We start from the raw sequence: 19,553 nt of genomic DNA, 5'->3' as shown, positions 1-19,553 counted from the left end.
GATCTAATGAAGCATGATATGAAGAAAATGTGGTCTATTTCAGAAGAACAGAATAGCATACTCTGAGTTGTCCTTATGTTCGATCCTAAATCACAGTAGTGATTTAGTAGTGATTTATAGGGAAAGTAGAGTGATTTAGAGGGACAGTAGAGTGATGATAGTGACAGTAGAGTGATGATAGGGACGGTAGTGTGATGAGAGGGACAGTAGAGTGATTTAGAGGGACAGTAGAGTGATGATAGTGACCGTAGAGTGATGATAGGGACGGTAGTGTGATGAGAGGGACAGTAGAGTGATTTAGAGGGACAGTAGAGTGATTTAGAGGGACAGTAGAGTGATGATAGTGACAGTAGAGTGATGATAGGGACAGTAGTGTGATGAGAGGGACAGTAGAGTGATTTAGAGGGACAGTAGAGTGATTTAGAGGGACAGTAGAGTGATTTAGAGGGACAGTAGAGTGATGATAGTGACAGTAGAGTGATGATAGGGACGGTAGTGTGATGAGAGGGACAGTAGAGTGATTTAGAGGGACAGTAGAGTGATTTAGAGGGACAGTAGAGTGATGAGAGTGACAGTAGAGTGATTTAGAGGGACAGTATAGTGATTTAGAGGGACAGTAGAGTGATGAGAGTGACAGTAGAGTGATTTAGAGGGACAGTAGAGTGATGAGAGAGAGTAAAGTGATTTAGAGGGACAGTAGAGTGATTTAGAGGGACAGTAGAGTGATGATAGTGACAGTAGAGTGATGATAGGGACGGTAGTGTGATGAGAGGGACAGTAGAGTGATTTAGAGGGACAGTAGAGTGATTTAGAGGGACAGTAGAGTGATTTAGAGGGACAGTAGAGTGATTTAGAGGAACAGTAGAGTGATTCAGAGGGAGAGTAGAGTGATTCAGAGGGAGAGTAAAGTGATTTAAAGGAACAGTAGAGTGATGAGAGAGAGTAGAGTGATTTAGAGGGACAGTAGAGTGATTTAGATGGACAGTAGAGTGATTTAGAGGGACAGTATAGTGATTTAGAGGGACAGTAGAGTGATGACAGAGAGTATAGTGATTTAGAGGGACAGTAGAGTGATTTAGAGGGACAGTAGAGTGATTTAGAGGGACAGTATGGTGATTTAGAGGGACAGTAGAGGGATGAGAGAGAGTAAAGTGATTTATAGGGACAGTAGTGATTTAGAGGGACAATAGAGTGATTCAGAGGGAGAGTAGTGATTTTAAGGGACAGTAGAGTGATGACAGAGAGTATAGTGATTTAGAGGGACAGTAGAGTGATTTAGAGGGACAGTAGAGTGATTTAGAGGGACAGTATGGTGATTTAGAGGGACAGTAGAGGGATGAGAGAGAGTAAAGTGATTTATAGGGACAGTAGTGATTTAGAGGGACAATAGAGTGATTCAGAGGGAGAGTAGTGATTTTAAGGGACAGTAGAGTGATGAGCAGGACACTAGAGTGATTTAGAGGGACAGTAGAGTGATGATAGTGACAGTAGAGTGATGATAGGGACGGTAGTGTGATGAGAGGGACAGTAGAGTGATTTAGAGGGACAGTAGAGTGATTTAGAGGGACAGTAGAGTGATGATAGTGACAGTAGAGTGATGATAGGGACGGTAGTGTGATGAGAGGGACAGTAGAGTGATTTAGAGGGACAGTAGAGTGATTTAGAGGGACAGTAGAGTGATTTAGAGGGACAGTAGAGTGATGATAGTGACAGTAGAGTGATGATAGGGACGGTAGTGTGATGAGAGGGACAGTAGAGTGATTTAGAGGGACAGTAGAGTGATTTAGAGGGACAGTAGAGTGATTTAGAGGGACAGTAGAGTGATGATAGTGACAGTAGAGTGATGATAGGGACGGTAGTGTGATGAGAGGGACAGTAGAGTGATTTAGAGGGACAGTAGAGTGATTTAGAGGAACAGTAGAGTGATTCAGAGGGAGAGTAGAGTGATTCAGAGGGAGAGTAAAGTGATTTAAAGGAACAGTAGAGTGATGAGAGAGAGTAGAGTGATTTAGAGGGACAGTAGAGTGATTTAGATGGACAGTAGAGTGATTTAGAGGGACAGTATAGTGATTTAGAGGGACAGTAGAGTGATGACAGAGTGTATAGTGATTTAGAGGGACAGTAGAGTGATTTAGAGGGACAGTAGAGTGATTTAGAGGGACAGTATGGTGATTTAGAGGGACAGTAGAGGGATGAGAGAGAGTAAAGTGATTTATAGGGACAGTAGTGATTTAGAGGGACAATAGAGTGATTCAGAGGGAGAGTAGTGATTTTAAGGGACAGTAGAGTGATGAGCAGGACACTAGAGTGATTTAGAGGGACAGTAGAGTGATGAGAGGGACAGTATAGTGATTTAGAGGGACAGTAGAGTGATGAGAGTGACAGTAGAGTGATTTAGAGGGACAGTATAGTGATTTATAGGATCAGTTGAGTGATTTATAGAGACCGTAGAGTGATTTAGAGGGACAGTAAAATGATTTATAGGGACAGTAAAGTGATTTATAGGGACAGTAGAGTGATTTAGAGGGACAGTAGAGTGATGAGAGAGAGTAAAGTGATTTAGAGGGACAGTAGAGTGATTTAGAGGGACAGTAAAGTGATTTAGAGTGACAGTATGGTGATTTAGAGGGACAGTAGAGTGATGAGAGTGACAGTAGAGTGATTTAGAGGGACAGTATAGTGATTTAGAGGGACAGTAGAGTGATGAGAGTGACAGTAGAGTGATTTAGAGGGACAGTAGAGTGATGAGAGAGAGTAAAGTGATTTAGAGGGACAGTAGAGTGATTTAGAGGGACAGTAGAGTGATGATAGTGACAGTAGAGTGATGATAGGGACGGTAGTGTGATGAGAGTGACAGTAGAGTGATTTAGAGGGACAGTAGAGTGATTTAGAGGGACAGTAGAGTGATTTAGAGGGACAGTAGAGTGATTTAGAGGGACAGTAGAGTGATTTAGAGGAACAGTAGAGTGATTCAGAGGGAGAGTAAAGTGATTTAGAGGGACAGTAGAGTGATTTAGAGGGACAGTAGAGTGATGATAGTGACAGTAGAGTGATGATAGGGACGGTAGTGTGATGAGAGGGACAGTAGAGTGATTTAGAGGGACAGTAGAGTGATTTAGAGGGACAGTAGAGTGATTTAGAGGGACAGTAGAGTGATTTAGAGGAACAGTAGAGTGATTCAGAGGGAGAGTAGAGTGATTCAGAGGGAGAGTAAAGTGATTTAAAGGAACAGTAGAGTGATGAGAGAGAGTAGAGTGATTTAGAGGGACAGTAGAGTGATTTAGATGGACAGTAGAGTGATTTAGAGGGACAGTATAGTGATTTAGAGGGACATTAGAGTGATGACAGAGAGTATAGTGATTTAGAGGGACAGTAGAGTGATTTAGAGGGACAGTAGAGTGCTGAGTACCAGGCAGTTAGAACTTTTGGTAGGTACTAATGACCAGCAGCAGCATCAGAGCTCGGAGAAGCCTAACTACCGTGATTAAACAGTCATACGGTCACCGCAACAGCCCTACTGTCAACCATGAAGGGCATTGTGTTCTATAACTGATTCAAGTATATTTAGCCAGGTCCTAATTTGTATGTCGAATTTTATGTTCCTTTTGATGGCATAGAAGACCCTTCTTGCCTTGTCTCTCAAATCGTTCACAGCTTTGTGGAAGTTACCTGTGGCGTTGATGTTTAGGCCGAGGTATGTATAGTTTTTTGTGTGCTCTAGGGCAACGGTGTCTAGATAGAATTTGTATTTGTGGTCCTGACCACTGGACCTTTTTTGGAACACCATTCTTTTGGTCTTACTGAGATTTACTGTCAGGTCCCAGTTCTGTCAGGGCCCAGGTCTGACAGAATCTGTGCAGAAGATCTAGGTGCTGATTTAGGCCCTCCTTGGTTGGTGAAAGAACCACCAGATCATCAGCAAACAGATGACTTCAGATTCTAGTAGCCAATTCGTTGATATATATATTGAAGGGGGTGGGGCTTAAGCTGCATCCCTGACTCACCCCACAGCCCTGTGGAAGAAAATGTGTGTTTTTTGCTAATTTTAACTGCACACTTGTTGTTTGTGTACATGGATTTCACAGTATTGTATTTTTTTCCCACAACACCGCTTCCATCAATTTGTGTGTATAGCTCTCTCTCTCTCTTTCATTTTTTTTCTCTCTCTCTCTCTCTCTCTCTCTCTCTCTCTCTCTCTCTCTCTCTCTCTCTCTCTCTCTCTCTCTCTCTCTCTCTCTCTCTCTCTCTCTCTCTCTCTCTCTCTCTCTCTCTCTCTCTCTCTCTCTCTCTCTCTCTCTCTCTCTCTCTCTCTCTCTCTCTCTCTCTCTCTCTCTCTCTCTCTCTCTCTCTCTCTCTCTCTCTCTCTCTCTCTCTCTCTCTCTCTCTCTCTCTCTCTCTCTCTCTCTCTCTCTCTCTCTCTCTCTCTCTCTCTCTCTCTCTGATTGTTAACTGGTGGTTAACTGGGAGTTTCTCCAGGGAATGGTCAGCCATGAAGAGGTGTTCAATTATTAATTGATAGAGATGTAGGTTTCACTGTTTAGTCTTTAAACACACATACACCAAAGACAGAGATACCAGCCAGTACCGAGTGATATACAATTATACCCTTTTCACAATATTTGTTTCACATTTTCCTTTTCAGCACATTTCCAGCAACTATGGTGAATGCATAACCAGGCTCAGCACAGTTTGATTTGGTTCAGCTCAGTAGTGTAAAAAGCCCTTATTAGAAGGAATACACAAAAACCTCTTAGAATGCACTAATTGAACCAATGTTTCTGTCTGGAACTTCTGTCCCTCTCTCTCTACATGGATTGAACTGGCGGTTCTCTATGACCATGGTGTCTGTATATGTCTAACCTCGCCTCCCTCCCTCTCTCTCTCTCTACTTCCCCCTTCTCGCTCCCCTATCCTCTCCGGCTCTTTCCCCCCCCACTCTCCCTCTTTACAGGGATTGAGTTGTGCCTGCCAGGCTGGCGTTTCTCCATGACCATGGTGGCCAGTTTCCTCATGGTGGGCGGGCAGCTGGTGATGCCCGGGGTGGCGGCTCTGTGTCGTGATTGGCCCGCCCGGGATGATTGGCAGGTCCTGCAGATTTTCATAATCTGCCCCTTCGTCCTCATGCTGCCCTACATCTGGTAAGGAGACATGCCCAAATGTCTTCCATGTCACCACTATTCTGTTGAGACATTCATCCTAGAGTTAGAGGTTGAAAATTTGAATCACCATGTAGTCCCACCCACTGAGGGGATAGCCACACCCACTTAGAGAGTGGCCCCTCCCACTGATGAAGTATATCAGCCCACTGAGGGAGTCCGCCATGCTGTGGGGTTAGAGGTTAAAGACTTGGTCATCAGGACCAGGCTTCGGCTTGTACAGTACATTACACACTGCATGCTCTGTTCAGATCTTTAGACAATACTCTCTTTCTCTCACTTCCCTTCTGTCATTCTTTCTCTCTTTGTCATGTTTACTTCTCTCTCTCTCCGTTCCTTTCTTTCTTTCTCTCTCTCCTCTACTCATTCCCTCACAACTTATTATATTTCTCTTCCTACTCCCCTCCCATCTCCCCCCTTTCTCTCTGTAGGATCTTCCCTGAGTCCCTGCGTTGGCTCCTGGCCACCCAGCACTATCATCGCTCTAAAGCCATGATGCTTTGCATCGCCAGGAAGAACCAGGTCGACATGACAACCGAGCCCAGTGGCGTTCTAACAGGTGAAGGAGATGGAGAGACAGGGAGGGGAGAGGTAGAGAGACAGGAAGGGGAGAGGTAGAGAGACAGGGAGGGGAGAGGTAGAGAGACAAAGAGTAAAAGGAGAGGTAGAGAGACAGAGAGGGGAGAGGTAGAGACAGAGTAAAAGGAGAGATGGAGAGGTTGAGAGACAGAGAGTAAACGGAGAGATGGAGAGGTAGAGAGACAGAGAGTAAAAGGAGAGGTAGAGAGGGGAGAGGTAGAGACAGAGTAAAAGGAGAGCTGGAGAGGTAGAGAGACAGAGAGCAAACGGAGAGATGGAGGTAGGGTGACAGAGAGGGGAGAGGTAGAGAGACAGAGTAAAATGAGAGATGGAGAGACAGAGGGGAGAGGTAGAGAGACAGAGAGTAAAAGGAGAGATGGAGAGAAGGAGAGGTAGAGAGACAGAGAGTAAAAGGAGAGATGGAGAGAAGGAGAGGTAGAGAGACATAGAGTAAAAGGAGAGATGGAGAGAAGGAGAGGTAGAGAGACAGAGAGTAAAAGGAGAGATGGAGAGAAGGAGAGGTAGAGAGACATAGAGTAAAAGGAGAGGTAGAGAGACAGAGAGGGGAGAGGTAGAGAGACAGAGAGTAAAAGGAGAGATGGAGAGAAGGAGAGGTAGAGAGACAGAGAGTAAAAGGAGAGATGGAGAGAAGGAGAGGTAGAGAGACATAGAGTAAAAGGAGAGATGGAGAGAAGGAGAGGTAGAGAGACAGAGAGTAAAAGGAGAGATGGAGAGAAGGAGAGGTAGAGAGACAGAGTAAAAGGAGAGATGGAGAGGTAGAGAGACAGAGAGTAAAAGGAGAGATGGAGAGACAGAGAGGGGAGAGGTAGAGAGACAGAGAGTAAAAGGAGAGGTAGAGAGAAGGAGAGGTAGAGAGACAGAGAGTAAAAGGAGAGGTAGAGAGACAGAGGGGAGAGGTAGAGAGACAGAGAGTAAAAGGAGAGGTAGAGAGACAGAGGGGAGAGGTAGAGAGACAGAGAGTAAAAGGAGAGGTAGAGAGACAGAGAGGGGAGAGGTAGAGAGACAGAGAGGCGAGAGGTAGAGAGACAGAGAGGGGAGCGGTAGAGAGACAGAGAGTAAAAGGAGAGGTAGAGAGACAGAGAGTAAAAGGAGAGGTAGAGAGACAGAGGGGAGAGGTAGAGAGACAGAGAGTAAAAGGAGAGGTAGAGAGACAGAGAGGGGAGAGGTAGAGAGACAGAGAGGCGAGAGGTAGAGAGACAGAGAGGGGAGAGGTAGAGAGACAGAGTAAAAGGAGAGGTAGAGAGACAGAGAGGGGAGAGGTAGAGAGACAGAGGCGAGAGGTAGAGAGACAGAGAGTAAAATGAGAGGTAGAGAGAGAGAGAGTAAAAGGAGAGGTAGAGAGACAGAGAGGGGAGAGGTAGAGAGACAGAGAGTAAAAGGAGAGGTAGAGAGACAGAGGGGAGAGGTAGAGAGACAGAGAGGGGAGAGGTAGAGAGACAGAGAGTAAAATGAGAGGTAGAGAGAGAGAGTAAAATGAGAGGTAGAGAGACAGAGGGGAGAGGTAGAGAGACAGAGAGTAAAATGAGAGGTAGAGAGACAGAGGGGAGAGGTAGAGAGACAGAGAGGGGAGAGGTAGAGAGACAGAGAGGGGAGAGGTAGAGAGACAGAGAGTAAAATGAGAGGTAGAGAGAGAGAGTAAAATGAGAGGTAGAGAGACAGAGGGGAGAGGTAGAGAGACAGAGAGTAAAATGAGTGGTAGAGAGACAGAGAGGGGAGAGGTAGAGAGACAGAGAGGGGAGAGGTAGAGAGACAGAGAGTAAAAGGAGAGATGGAGAGACAGAGAGGGGAGAGGTAGAGAGACAGAGAAGGGAGAGGTAGAGAGACAGAGAGTAAAATGAGAGGTAGAGAGACAGAGAGTAAAAGGAGAGGTAGAGAGACAGAGGGGAGAGGTAGAGAGACAGAGAGGGGAGAGGTAGAGAGACAGAGAGTAAAAGGAGAGGTAGAGAGACAGAGAGGGGAGAGGTAGAGAGACAGAGAGTAAAAGGAGAGGTAGAGAGACAGAGGGGAGAGGTAGAGAGACAGAGAGTAAAATGAGAGGTAGAGAGGGGAGAGGTAGAGAGACAGAGAGTAAAAGGAGAGGTAGAGAGACAGAGAGGGGAGAGGTAGAGAGACAGAGAGGGGAGAGGTAGAGAGACAGAGAGGGGAGAGGTAGAGAGACAGAGAGTAAAAAGGAGAGGTAGAGAGACAGAGAGTAAAAGGAGAGGTAGACTGACAGAGAGATGGAGAGGTAGAGAGACAGAGAGGGGAGAGGTAGAGAGACAGAGAGTAAAAAGGAGAGGTAGAGAGACAGAGTAAAAAGGAGAGGTAGAGAGACAGATGGGACAGAGGTAGAGAGACATAGAGTAAAAGGAGAGGTAGACTGACAGAGAGATGGAGAGGTAGAGAGACAGAGAGGGGAGAGGTAGAGAGACAGAGAGTAAAAGGAGAGGTAGACTGACAGAGAGATGGAGAGGTAGAGAGACAGAGAGGGGAGAGGTAGAGAGACAGAGAGTAAAAAGGAGAGGTAGAGAGACAGAGAGTAAAAAGGAGAGGTAGAGAGACAGATGGGAGAGAGGTAGAGAGACAGAGAGTAAAAGGAGAGGTAGAGAGACAGAGGGGGGAGAGGTAGAGAGACAGAGAGTAAAAGGAGAGGTAGAGAGACAGAGGGGGAGAGGTAGAGAGACAGAGAGTAAAAGGAGAGGTAGAGAGACAGAGAGTAAACATGAGAGGTAGAGAGACAGAGAGGGGAGAGGTAGAGAGACAGAGAGGCGAGAGGTAGAGAGACAGAGAGGGGAGCGGTAGAGAGACAGAGAGTAAAAGGAGAGGTAGAGAGACAGAGAGTAAAAGGAGAGGTAGAGAGACAGAGAGGGGAGAGGTAGAGAGACAGAGAGTAAAAGGAGAGGTAGAGAGACAGAGAGGGGAGAGGTAGAGAGACAGAGAGGCGAGAGGTAGAGAGACAGAGAGGGGAGAGGTAGAGAGACAGAGAGTAAAATGAGAGGTAGAGAGAGAGAGAGTAAAAGGAGAGGTAGAGAGACAGAGAGGGGAGAGGTAGAGAGACAGAGAGTAAAAGGAGAGGTAGAGAGACAGAGGGGAGAGGTAGAGAGACAGAGAGGGGAGAGGTAGAGAGACAGAGAGTAAAATGAGAGGTAGAGAGAGAGAGTAAAATGAGAGGTAGAGAGACAGAGGGGAGAGGTAGAGAGACAGAGAGTAAAATGAGAGGTAGAGAGACAGAGGGGAGAGGTAGAGAGACAGAGAGGGGAGAGGTAGAGAGACAGAGAGGGGAGAGGTAGAGAGACAGAGAGTAAAATGAGAGGTAGAGAGAGAGAGTAAAATGAGAGGTAGAGAGACAGAGGGGAGAGGTAGAGAGACAGAGAGTAAAATGAGTGGTAGAGAGACAGAGAGGGGAGAGGTAGAGAGACAGAGAGGGGAGAGGTAGAGAGACAGAGAGTAAAAGGAGAGATGGAGAGACAGAGAGGGGAGAGGTAGAGAGACAGAGAAGGGAGAGGTAGAGAGACAGAGAGTAAAATGAGAGGTAGAGAGACAGAGAGTAAAAGGAGAGGTAGAGAGACAGAGGGGAGAGGTAGAGAGACAGAGAGGGGAGAGGGGAGAGGTAGAGAGACAGAGAGTAAAAGGAGAGGTAGAGAGACAGAGAGGGGAGAGGTAGAGAGACAGAGAGTAAAAGGAGAGGTAGAGAGACAGAGGGGAGAGGTAGAGAGACAGAGAGTAAAATGAGAGGTAGAGAGACAGAGAGGGGAGAGGTAGAGAGACAGAGAGGGGAGAGGTAGAGAGACAGAGAGGGGAGAGGTAGAGAGACAGAGAGTAAAAAGGAGAGGTAGAGAGACAGAGAGTAAAAGGAGAGTTAGACTGACAGAGAGATGGAGAGGTAGAGAGACAGAGAGGGGAGAGGTAGAGAGACAGAGAGTAAAAAGGAGAGGTAGAGAGACAGAGTAAAAAGGAGAGGTAGAGAGACAGATGGGACAGAGGTAGAGAGACAGAGAGTAAAAGGAGAGGTAGACTGACAGAGAGATGGAGAGGTAGAGAGACAGAGAGGGGAGAGGTAGAGAGACAGAGAGTAAAAGGAGAGGTAGACTGACAGAGAGATGGAGAGGTAGAGAGACAGAGAGTAAAAAGGAGAGGTAGAGAGACAGATGGGAGAGAGGTAGAGAGACAGAGAGTAAACATGAGAGGTAGAGAGACAGAGAGGGGAGAGGTAGAGAGACAGAGAGGCGAGAGGTAGAGAGACAGAGAGGGGAGCGGTAGAGAGACAGAGAGTAAAAGGAGAGGTAGAGAGACAGAGAGTAAAAGGAGAGGTAGAGAGACAGAGAGGGGAGAGGTAGAGAGACAGAGAGTAAAAGGAGAGGTAGAGAGACAGAGAGGGGAGAGGTAGAGAGACAGAGAGGCGAGAGGTAGAGAGACAGAGAGGGGAGAGGTAGAGAGACAGAGAGTAAAATGAGAGGTAGAGAGAGAGAGAGTAAAAGGAGAGGTAGAGAGACAGAGAGGGGAGAGGTAGAGAGACAGAGAGTAAAAGGAGAGGTAGAGAGACAGAGGGGAGAGGTAGAGAGACAGAGAGGGGAGAGGTAGAGAGACAGAGAGTAAAATGAGAGGTAGAGAGAGAGAGTAAAATGAGAGGTAGAGAGACAGAGGGGAGAGGTAGAGAGACAGAGAGTAAAATGAGAGGTAGAGAGACAGAGGGGAGAGGTAGAGAGACAGAGAGGGGAGAGGTAGAGAGACAGAGAGGGGAGAGGTAGAGAGACAGAGAGTAAAATGAGAGGTAGAGAGAGAGAGTAAAATGAGAGGTAGAGAGACAGAGGGGAGAGGTAGAGAGACAGAGAGTAAAATGAGTGGTAGAGAGACAGAGAGGGGAGAGGTAGAGAGACAGAGAGGGGAGAGGTAGAGAGACAGAGAGTAAAAGGAGAGATGGAGAGACAGAGAGGGGAGAGGTAGAGAGACAGAGAAGGGAGAGGTAGAGAGACAGAGAGTAAAATGAGAGGTAGAGAGACAGAGAGTAAAAGGAGAGGTAGAGAGACAGAGGGGAGAGGTAGAGAGACAGAGAGGGGAGAGGGGAGAGGTAGAGAGACAGAGAGTAAAAGGAGAGGTAGAGAGACAGAGAGGGGAGAGGTAGAGAGACAGAGAGTAAAAGGAGAGGTAGAGAGACAGAGGGGAGAGGTAGAGAGACAGAGAGTAAAATGAGAGGTAGAGAGACAGAGAGGGGAGAGGTAGAGAGACAGAGAGGGGAGAGGTAGAGAGACAGAGAGGGGAGAGGTAGAGAGACAGAGAGTAAAAAGGAGAGGTAGAGAGACAGAGAGTAAAAGGAGAGTTAGACTGACAGAGAGATGGAGAGGTAGAGAGACAGAGAGGGGAGAGGTAGAGAGACAGAGAGTAAAAAGGAGAGGTAGAGAGACAGAGTAAAAAGGAGAGGTAGAGAGACAGATGGGACAGAGGTAGAGAGACAGAGAGTAAAAGGAGAGGTAGACTGACAGAGAGATGGAGAGGTAGAGAGACAGAGAGGGGAGAGGTAGAGAGACAGAGAGTAAAAGGAGAGGTAGACTGACAGAGAGATGGAGAGGTAGAGAGACAGAGAGTAAAAAGGAGAGGTAGAGAGACAGATGGGAGAGAGGTAGAGAGACAGAGAGTAAAAGGAGAGGTAGAGAGACAGAGGGGGGAGAGGTAGAGAGACAGAGAGTAAAAGGAGAGGTAGAGAGACAGAGGGGGAGAGGTAGAGAGACAGAGAGTAAAAGGAGAGGTAGAGAGACAGAGAGTAAACATGAGAGGTAGAGAGACAGAGGGGGGAGAGGTAGAGAGACAGAGGGGGGAGAGGTAGAGAGACAGAGAGTAAAAGGAGAGGTAGAGAGACAGAGAGGGGAGAGGTAGAGAGACAGAGAGGGGAGAGGTAGAGAGACAGATAGTAAAAGGAGAGGTAGAGAGACAGAGAGTAAAAGGAGAGGTAGAGAGACAGAGGGGAGAGGTAGAGAGACAGAGTAAAATGAGAGGTAGAGAGATAGTGTAAAAGGAGAGGTAGAGAGACAGAGAGTAAAAGGAGAGGTAGAGAGACAGAGAGGGGAGAGGTAGAGAGACAGAGAGTAAAATGAGAGGTAGAGAGACAGAGGGGAGAGGTAGAGAGATAGTGTAAAAGGAGAGGTAGAGAGACAGAGGGGAGAGGTAGAGAGACAGAGAGTAAAATGAGAGATGGAGAGACAGAGAGGGGAGAGGTAGAGAGACAGAGTAAAAGGAGAGGTAGAGAGACAGAGGGGAGAGAGGTAGAGAGACAGAGAGTAAAAGGAGAGGTAGAGAGACAGAGGGGAGAGGTAGAGAGACAGAGAGTAAAAGGAGAGGTAGAGAGACAGAGGGGAGAGGTAGAGAGACAGAGAGTAAAAAGGAGAGGTAGAGAGACAGAGGGGGGAGAGGTAGAGAGACAGAGAGTAAAATGAGAGGTAGAGAGACAGAGAGGGGAGAGGTAGAGAGACAGAGAGGGGAGAGGTAGAGAGACAGAGAGTAAAAGGAGAGATGGAGAGACAGAGAGGGGAGAGGTAGAGAGACAGAGAGGGGAGAGATGGAGAGACAGAGAGTAAAATGAGAGGTAGAGAGGGGAGAGGTAGAGAGACAGAGAGTAAAAGGAGAGGTAGAGAGACAGAGAGTAAAATGAGAGGTAGAGAGACAGAGAGGGGAGAGGTAGAGAGACAGATAGTAAAATGAGAGGTAGAGAGACAGAGAGGGGAGAGGTAGAGAGACAGAGAGGCGAGAGGTAGAGAGACAGAGAGGGGAGCGGTAGAGAGACAGAGAGTAAAAGGAGAGGTAGAGAGACAGAGAGTAAAAGGAGAGGTAGAGAGACAGAGGGGAGAGGTAGAGAGACAGAGAGTAAAAGGAGAGGTAGAGAGACAGAGAGGGGAGAGGTAGAGAGACAGAGAGGCGAGAGGTAGAGAGACAGAGAGGGGAGAGGTAGAGAGACAGAGTAAAAGGAGAGGTAGAGAGACAGAGAGGGGAGAGGTAGAGAGACAGAGGCGAGAGGTAGAGAGACAGAGAGTAAAATGAGAGGTAGAGAGACAGAGAGGGGAGAGGTAGAGAGACAGAGAGTAAAAGGAGAGGTAGACTGACAGAGAGATGGAGAGGTAGAGAGACAGAGAGGGGAGAGGTAGAGAGACAGAGAGTAAAAAGGAGAGGTAGAGAGACAGAGAGTAAAAAGGAGAGGTAGAGAGACAGATGGGAGAGAGGTAGAGAGACAGAGAGTAAAAGGAGAGGTAGAGAGACAGAGGGGGGAGAGGTAGAGAGACAGAGAGTAAAAGGAGAGGTAGAGAGACAGAGGGGGAGAGGTAGAGAGACAGAGAGTAAAAGGAGAGGTAGAGAGACAGAGAGTAAACATGAGAGGTAGAGAGACAGAGAGGGGAGAGGTAGAGAGACAGAGAGGCGAGAGGTAGAGAGACAGAGAGGGGAGCGGTAGAGAGACAGAGAGTAAAAGGAGAGGTAGAGAGACAGAGAGTAAAAGGAGAGGTAGAGAGACAGAGAGGGGAGAGGTAGAGAGACAGAGAGTAAAAGGAGAGGTAGAGAGACAGAGAGGGGAGAGGTAGAGAGACAGAGAGGCGAGAGGTAGAGAGACAGAGAGGGGAGAGGTAGAGAGACAGAGAGTAAAATGAGAGGTAGAGAGAGAGAGAGTAAAAGGAGAGGTAGAGAGACAGAGAGGGAGAGGTAGAGAGACAGAGAGTAAAAGGAGAGGTAGAGAGACAGAGGGGAGAGGTAGAGAGACAGAGAGGGGAGAGGTAGAGAGACAGAGAGTAAAATGAGAGGTAGAGAGAGAGAGTAAAATGAGAGGTAGAGAGACAGAGGGGAGAGGTAGAGAGACAGAGAGTAAAATGAGAGGTAGAGAGACAGAGGGGAGAGGTAGAGAGACAGAGAGGGGAGAGGTAGAGAGACAGAGAGGGGAGAGGTAGAGAGACAGAGAGTAAAATGAGAGGTAGAGAGAGAGAGTAAAATGAGAGGTAGAGAGACAGAGGGGAGAGGTAGAGAGACAGAGAGTAAAATGAGTGGTAGAGAGACAGAGAGGGGAGAGGTAGAGAGACAGAGAGGGGAGAGGTAGAGAGACAGAGAGTAAAAGGAGAGATGGAGAGACAGAGAGGGGAGAGGTAGAGAGACAGAGAAGGGAGAGGTAGAGAGACAGAGAGTAAAATGAGAGGTAGAGAGACAGAGAGTAAAAGGAGAGGTAGAGAGACAGAGGGGAGAGGTAGAGAGACAGAGAGGGGAGAGGGGAGAGGTAGAGAGACAGAGAGTAAAAGGAGAGGTAGAGAGACAGAGAGGGGAGAGGTAGAGAGACAGAGAGTAAAAGGAGAGGTAGAGAGACAGAGGGGAGAGGTAGAGAGACAGAGAGTAAAATGAGAGGTAGAGAGACAGAGAGGGGAGAGGTAGAGAGACAGAGAGGGGAGAGGTAGAGAGACAGAGAGGGGAGAGGTAGAGAGACAGAGAGTAAAAAGGAGAGGTAGAGAGACAGAGAGTAAAAGGAGAGGTAGACTGACAGAGAGATGGAGAGGTAGAGAGACAGAGAGGGGAGAGGTAGAGAGACAGAGAGTAAAAAGGAGAGGTAGAGAGACAGAGTAAAAAGGAGAGGTAGAGAGACAGATGGGACAGAGGTAGAGAGACAGAGAGTAAAAGGAGAGGTAGACTGACAGAGAGATGGAGAGGTAGAGAGACAGAGAGGGGAGAGGTAGAGAGACAGAGAGTAAAAGGAGAGGTAGACTGACAGAGAGATGGAGAGGTAGAGAGACAGAGAGTAAAAAGGAGAGGTAGAGAGACAGATGGGAGAGAGGTAGAGAGACAGAGAGTAAAAGGAGAGGTAGAGAGACAGAGGGGGGAGAGGTAGAGAGACAGAGAGTAAAAGGAGAGGTAGAGAGACAGAGGGGGAGAGGTAGAGAGACAGAGAGTAAAAGGAGAGGTAGAGAGACAGAGAGTAAACATGAGAGGTAGAGAGACAGAGGGGGGAGAGGTAGAGAGACAGAGGGGGGAGAGGTAGAGAGACAGAGAGTAAAAGGAGAGGTAGAGAGACAGAGAGGGGAGAGGTAGAGAGACAGAGAGGGGAGAGGTAGAGAGACAGATAGTAAAAGGAGAGGTAGAGAGACAGAGAGTAAAAGGAGAGGTAGAGAGACAGAGGGGAGAGGTAGAGAGACAGAGTAAAATGAGAGGTAGAGAGATAGTGTAAAAGGAGAGGTAGAGAGACAGAGAGTAAAAGGAGAGGTAGAGAGACAGAGAGGGGAGAGGTAGAGAGACAGAGAGTAAAATGAGAGGTAGAGAGACAGAGGGGAGAGGTAGAGAGATAGTGTAAAAGGAGAGGTAGAGAGACAGAGGGGAGAAGTAGAGAGACAGAGAGTAAAATGAGAGATGGAGAGACAGAGAGGGGAGAGGTAGAGAGACAGAGTAAAAGGAGAGGTAGAGAGACAGAGGGGAGAGAGGTAGAGAGACAGAGAGTAAAAGGAGAGGTAGAGAGACAGAGGGGAGAGGTAGAGAGACAGAGAGTAAAAGGAGAGGTAGAGAGACAGAGGGGGAGAGGTAGAGAGACAGAGAGTAAAAAGGAGAGGTAGAGAGACAGAGGGGGGAGAGGTAGAGAGACAGAGAGTAAAATGAGAGGTAGAGAGACAGAGAGGGGAGAGGTAGAGAGACAGAGAGGGGAGAGGTAGAGAGACAGAGAGTAAAAGGAGAGATGGAGAGACAGAGAGGGGAGAGGTAGAGAGACAGAGAGGGGAGAGATGGAGAGACAGAGAGTAAAATGAGAGGTAGAGAGGGGAGAGGTAGAGAGACAGAGAGTAAAAGGAGAGGTAGAGAGACAGAGAGTAAAATGAGAGGTAGAGAGACAGAGAGGGGAGAGGTAGAGAGACAGATAGTAAAATGAGAGGTAGAGAGACAGAGAGGGGAGAGGTAGAGAGACAGAGAGGCGAGAGGTAGAGAGACAGAGAGGGGAGCGGTAGAGAGACAGAGAGTAAAAGGAGAGGTAGAGAGACAGAGAGTAAAAGGAGAGGTAGAGAGACAGAGGGGAGAGGTAGAGAGACAGAGAGTAAAAGGAGAGGTAGAGAGACAGAGAGGGGAGAGGTAGAGAGACAGAGAGGCGAGAGGTAGAGAGACAGAGAGGGGAGAGGTAGAGAGACAGAGTAAAAGGAGAGGTAGAGAGACAGAGAGGGGAGAGGTAGAGAGACAGAGGCGAGAGGTAGAGAGACAGAGAGTAAAATGAGAGGTAGAGAGAGAGAGAGTAAAAGGAGAGGTAGAGAGACAGAGAGGGGAGAGGTAGAGAGACAGAGAGTAAAAGGAGAGGTAGAGAGACAGAGGGGAGAGGTAGAGAGACAGAGAGGGGAGAGGTAGAGAGACAGAGAGTAAAATGAGAGGTAGAGAGAGAGAGTAAAATGAGAGGTAGAGAGACAGAGGGGAGAGGTAGAGAGACAGAGAGTAAAATGAGAGGTAGAGAGACAGAGGGGAGAGGTAGAGAGACAGAGAGGGGAGAGGTAGAGAGACAGAGAGGGGAGAGGTAGAGAGACAGAGAGTAAAATGAGAGGTAGAGAGAGAGAGTAAAATGAGAGGTAGAGAGACAGAGGGGAGAGGTAGAGAGACAGAGAGTAAAATGAGTGGTAGAGAGACAGAGAGGGGAGAGGTAGAGAGACAGAGAGGGGAGAGGTAGAGAGACAGAGAGTAAAAGGAGAGATGGAGAGACAGAGAGGGGAGAGGTAGAGAGACAGAGAAGGGAGAGGTAGAGAGACAGAGAGTAAAATGAGAGGTAGAGAGACAGAGAGTAAAAGGAGAGGTAGAGAGACAGAGGGGAGAGGTAGAGAGACAGAGAGGGGAGAGGTAGAGAGACAGAGAGTAAAAGGAGAGGTAGAGAGACAGAGAGGGGAGAGGTAGAGAGACAGAGAGTAAAAGGAGAGGTAGAGAGACAGAGGGGAGAGGTAGAGAGACAGAGAGTAAAATGAGAGGTAGAGAGGGGAGAGGTAGAGAGACAGAGAGTAAAAGGAGAGGTAGAGAGACAGAGAGGGGAGAGGTAGAGAGACAGAGAGGGGAGAGGTAGAGAGACAGAGAGGGGAGAGGTAGAGAGACAGAGAGTAAAAAGGAGAGGTAGAGAGACAGAGAGTAAAAGGAGAGGTAGACTGACAGAGAGATGGAGAGGTAGAGAGACAGAGAGGGGAGAGGTAGAGAGACAGAGAGTAAAAAGGAGAGGTAGAGAGACAGAGTAAAAAGGAGAGGTAGAGAGACAGATGGGACAGAGGTAGAGAGACATAGAGTAAAAGGAGAGGTAGACTGACAGAGAGATGGAGAGGTAGAGAGACAGAGAGGGGAGAGGTAGAGAGACAGAGAGTAAAAGGAGAGGTAGACTGACAGAGAGATGGAGAGGTAGAGAGACAGAGAGGGGAGAGGTAGAGAGACAGAGAGTAAAAAGGAGAGGTAGAGAGACAGAGAGTAAAAAGGAGAGGTAGAGAGACAGATGGGAGAGAGGTAGAGAGACAGAGAGTAAAAGGAGAGGTAGAGAGACAGAGGGGGGAGAGGTAGAGAGACAGAGAGTAAAAGGAGAGGTAGAGAGACAGAGGGGGAGAGGTAGAGAGACAGAGAGTAAAAGGAGAGGTAGAGAGACAGAGAGTAAACATGAGAGGTAGAGAGACAGAGAGGGGAGAGGTAGAGAGACAGAGAGGCGAGAGGTAGAGAGACAGAGAGGGGAGCGGTAGAGAGACAGAGAGTAAAAGGAGAGGTAGAGAGACAGAGAGTAAAAGGAGAGGTAGAGAGACAGAGAGGGGAGAGGTAGAGAGACAGAGAGTAAAAGGAGAGGTAGAGAGACAGAGAGGGGAGAGGTAGAGAGACAGAGAGGCGAGAGGTAGAGAGACAGAGAGGGGAGAGGTAGAGAGACAGAGAGTAAAATGAGAGGTAGAGAGAGAGAGAGTAAAAGGAGAGGTAGAGAGACAGAGAGGGGAGAGGTAGAGAGACAGAGAGTAAAAGGAGAGGTAGAGAGACAGAGGGGAGAGGTAGAGAGACAGAGAGGGGAGAGGTAGAGAGACAGAGAGTAAAATGAGAGGTAGAGAGAGAGAGTAAAATGAGAGGTAGAGAGACAGAGGGGAGAGGTAGAGAGACAGAGAGTAAAATGAGAGGTAGAGAGACAGAGGGGAGAGGTAGAGAGACAGAGAGGGGAGAGGTAGAGAGACAGAGAGGGGAGAGGTAGAGAGACAGAGAGTAAAATGAGAGGTAGAGAGAGAGAGTAAAATGAGAGGTAGAGAGACAGAGGGGAGAGGTAGAGAGACAGAGAGTAAAATGAGTGGTAGAGAGACAGAGAGGGGAGAGGTAGAGAGACAGAGAGGGGAGAGGTAGAGAGACAGAGAGTAAAAGGAGAGATGGAGAGACAGAGAGGGGAGAGGTAGAGAGACAGAGAAGGGAGAGGTAGAGAGACAGAGAGTAAAATGAGAGGTAGAGAGACAGAGAGTAAAAGGAGAGGTAGAGAGACAGAGGGGAGAGGTAGAGAGACAGAGAGGGGAGAGGGGAGAGGTAGAGAGACAGAGAGTAAAAGGAGAGGTAGAGAGACAGAGAGGGGAGAGGTAGAGAGACAGAGAGTAAAAGGAGAGGTAGAGAGACAGAGGGGAGAGGTAGAGAGACAGAGAGTAAAATGAGAGGTAGAGAGACAGAGAGGGGAGAGGTAGAGAGACAGAGAGGGGAGAGGTAGAGAGACAGAGAGGGGAGAGGTAGAGAGACAGAGAGTAAAAAGGAGAGGTAGAGAGACAGAGAGTAAAAGGAGAGGTAGACTGACAGAGAGATGGAGAGGTAGAGAGACAGAGAGGGGAGAGGTAGAGAGACAGAGAGTAAAAAGGAGAGGTAGAGAGACAGAGTAAAAAGGAGAGGTAGAGAGACAGATGGGACAGAGGTAGAGAGACAGAGAGTAAAAGGAGAGGTAGACTGACAGAGAGATGGAGAGGTAGAGAGACAGAGAGGGGAGAGGTAGAGAGACAGAGAGTAAAAGGAGAGGTAGACTGACAGAGAGATGGAGAGGTAGAGAGACAGAGAGTAAAAAGGAGAGGTAGAGAGACAGATGGGAGAGAGGTAGAGAGACAGAGAGTAAAAGGAGAGGTAGAGAGACAGAGGGGGGAGAGGTAGAGAGACAGAGAGTAAAAGGAGAGGTAGAGAGACAGAGGGGGAGAGGTAGAGAGACAGAGAGTAAAAGGAGAGGTAGAGAGACAGAGAGTAAACATGAGAGGTAGAGAGACAGAGGGGGGAGAGGTAGAGAGACAGAGGGGGGAGAGGTAGAGAGACAGAGAGTAAAAGGAGAGGTAGAGAGACAGAGAGGGGAGAGGTAGAGAGACAGAGAGGGGAGAGGTAGAGAGACAGATAGTAAAAGGAGAGGTAGAGAGACAGAGAGTAAAAGGAGAGGTAGAGAGACAGAGGGGAGAGGTAGAGAGACAGAGTAAAATGAGAGGTAGAGAGATAGTGTAAAAGGAGAGGTAGAGAGACAGAGAGTAAAAGGAGAGGTAGAGAGACAGAGAGGGGAGAGGTAGAGAGACAGAGAGTAAAATGAGAGGTAGAGAGACAGAGGGGAGAGGTAGAGAGATAGTGTAAAAGGAGAGGTAGAGAGACAGAGGGGAGAGGTAGAGAGACAGAGAGTAAAATGAGAGATGGAGAGACAGAGAGGGGAGAGGTAGAGAGACAGAGTAAAAGGAGAGGTAGAGAGACAGAGGGGAGAGAGGTAGAGAGACAGAGAGTAAAAGGAGAGGTAGAGAGACAGAGGGGAGAGGTAGAGAGACAGAGAGTAAAAGGAGAGGTAGAGAGACAGAGGGGGAGAGGTAGAGAGACAGAGAGTAAAAAGGAGAGGTAGAGAGACAGAGG

General features: G+C 47.9%; 1 protein-coding gene across 2 annotated transcripts in view; it reads left to right on the top strand.

Moving 5' to 3' along the window:
- Positions 1-19,553, top strand: part of LOC110524665 (solute carrier family 22 member 23) — an 86,057-nt gene that overhangs the window by 30,542 nt on the left and 35,962 nt on the right. For both annotated transcript variants that reach the window (XM_036978544.2, XM_036978546.2), the window contains exons 4-5: positions 4,952-5,138; positions 5,588-5,715. In XM_036978544.2, the coding sequence (XP_036834439.2) occupies positions 4,952-5,138; positions 5,588-5,715 (315 nt within the window). The remainder of the gene's footprint in view (positions 1-4,951; positions 5,139-5,587; positions 5,716-19,553) is intronic.

The sequence above is a fragment of the Oncorhynchus mykiss genome, chromosome 5 (genome assembly GCF_057628025.1).
Source record: "Oncorhynchus mykiss isolate SJ-2025 chromosome 5, ASM5762802v1, whole genome shotgun sequence".
Classification (NCBI taxonomy): Eukaryota; Metazoa; Chordata; class Actinopteri; order Salmoniformes; family Salmonidae; genus Oncorhynchus; species Oncorhynchus mykiss.
This window is presented reverse-complemented; position numbering and strand designations above follow the sequence as displayed.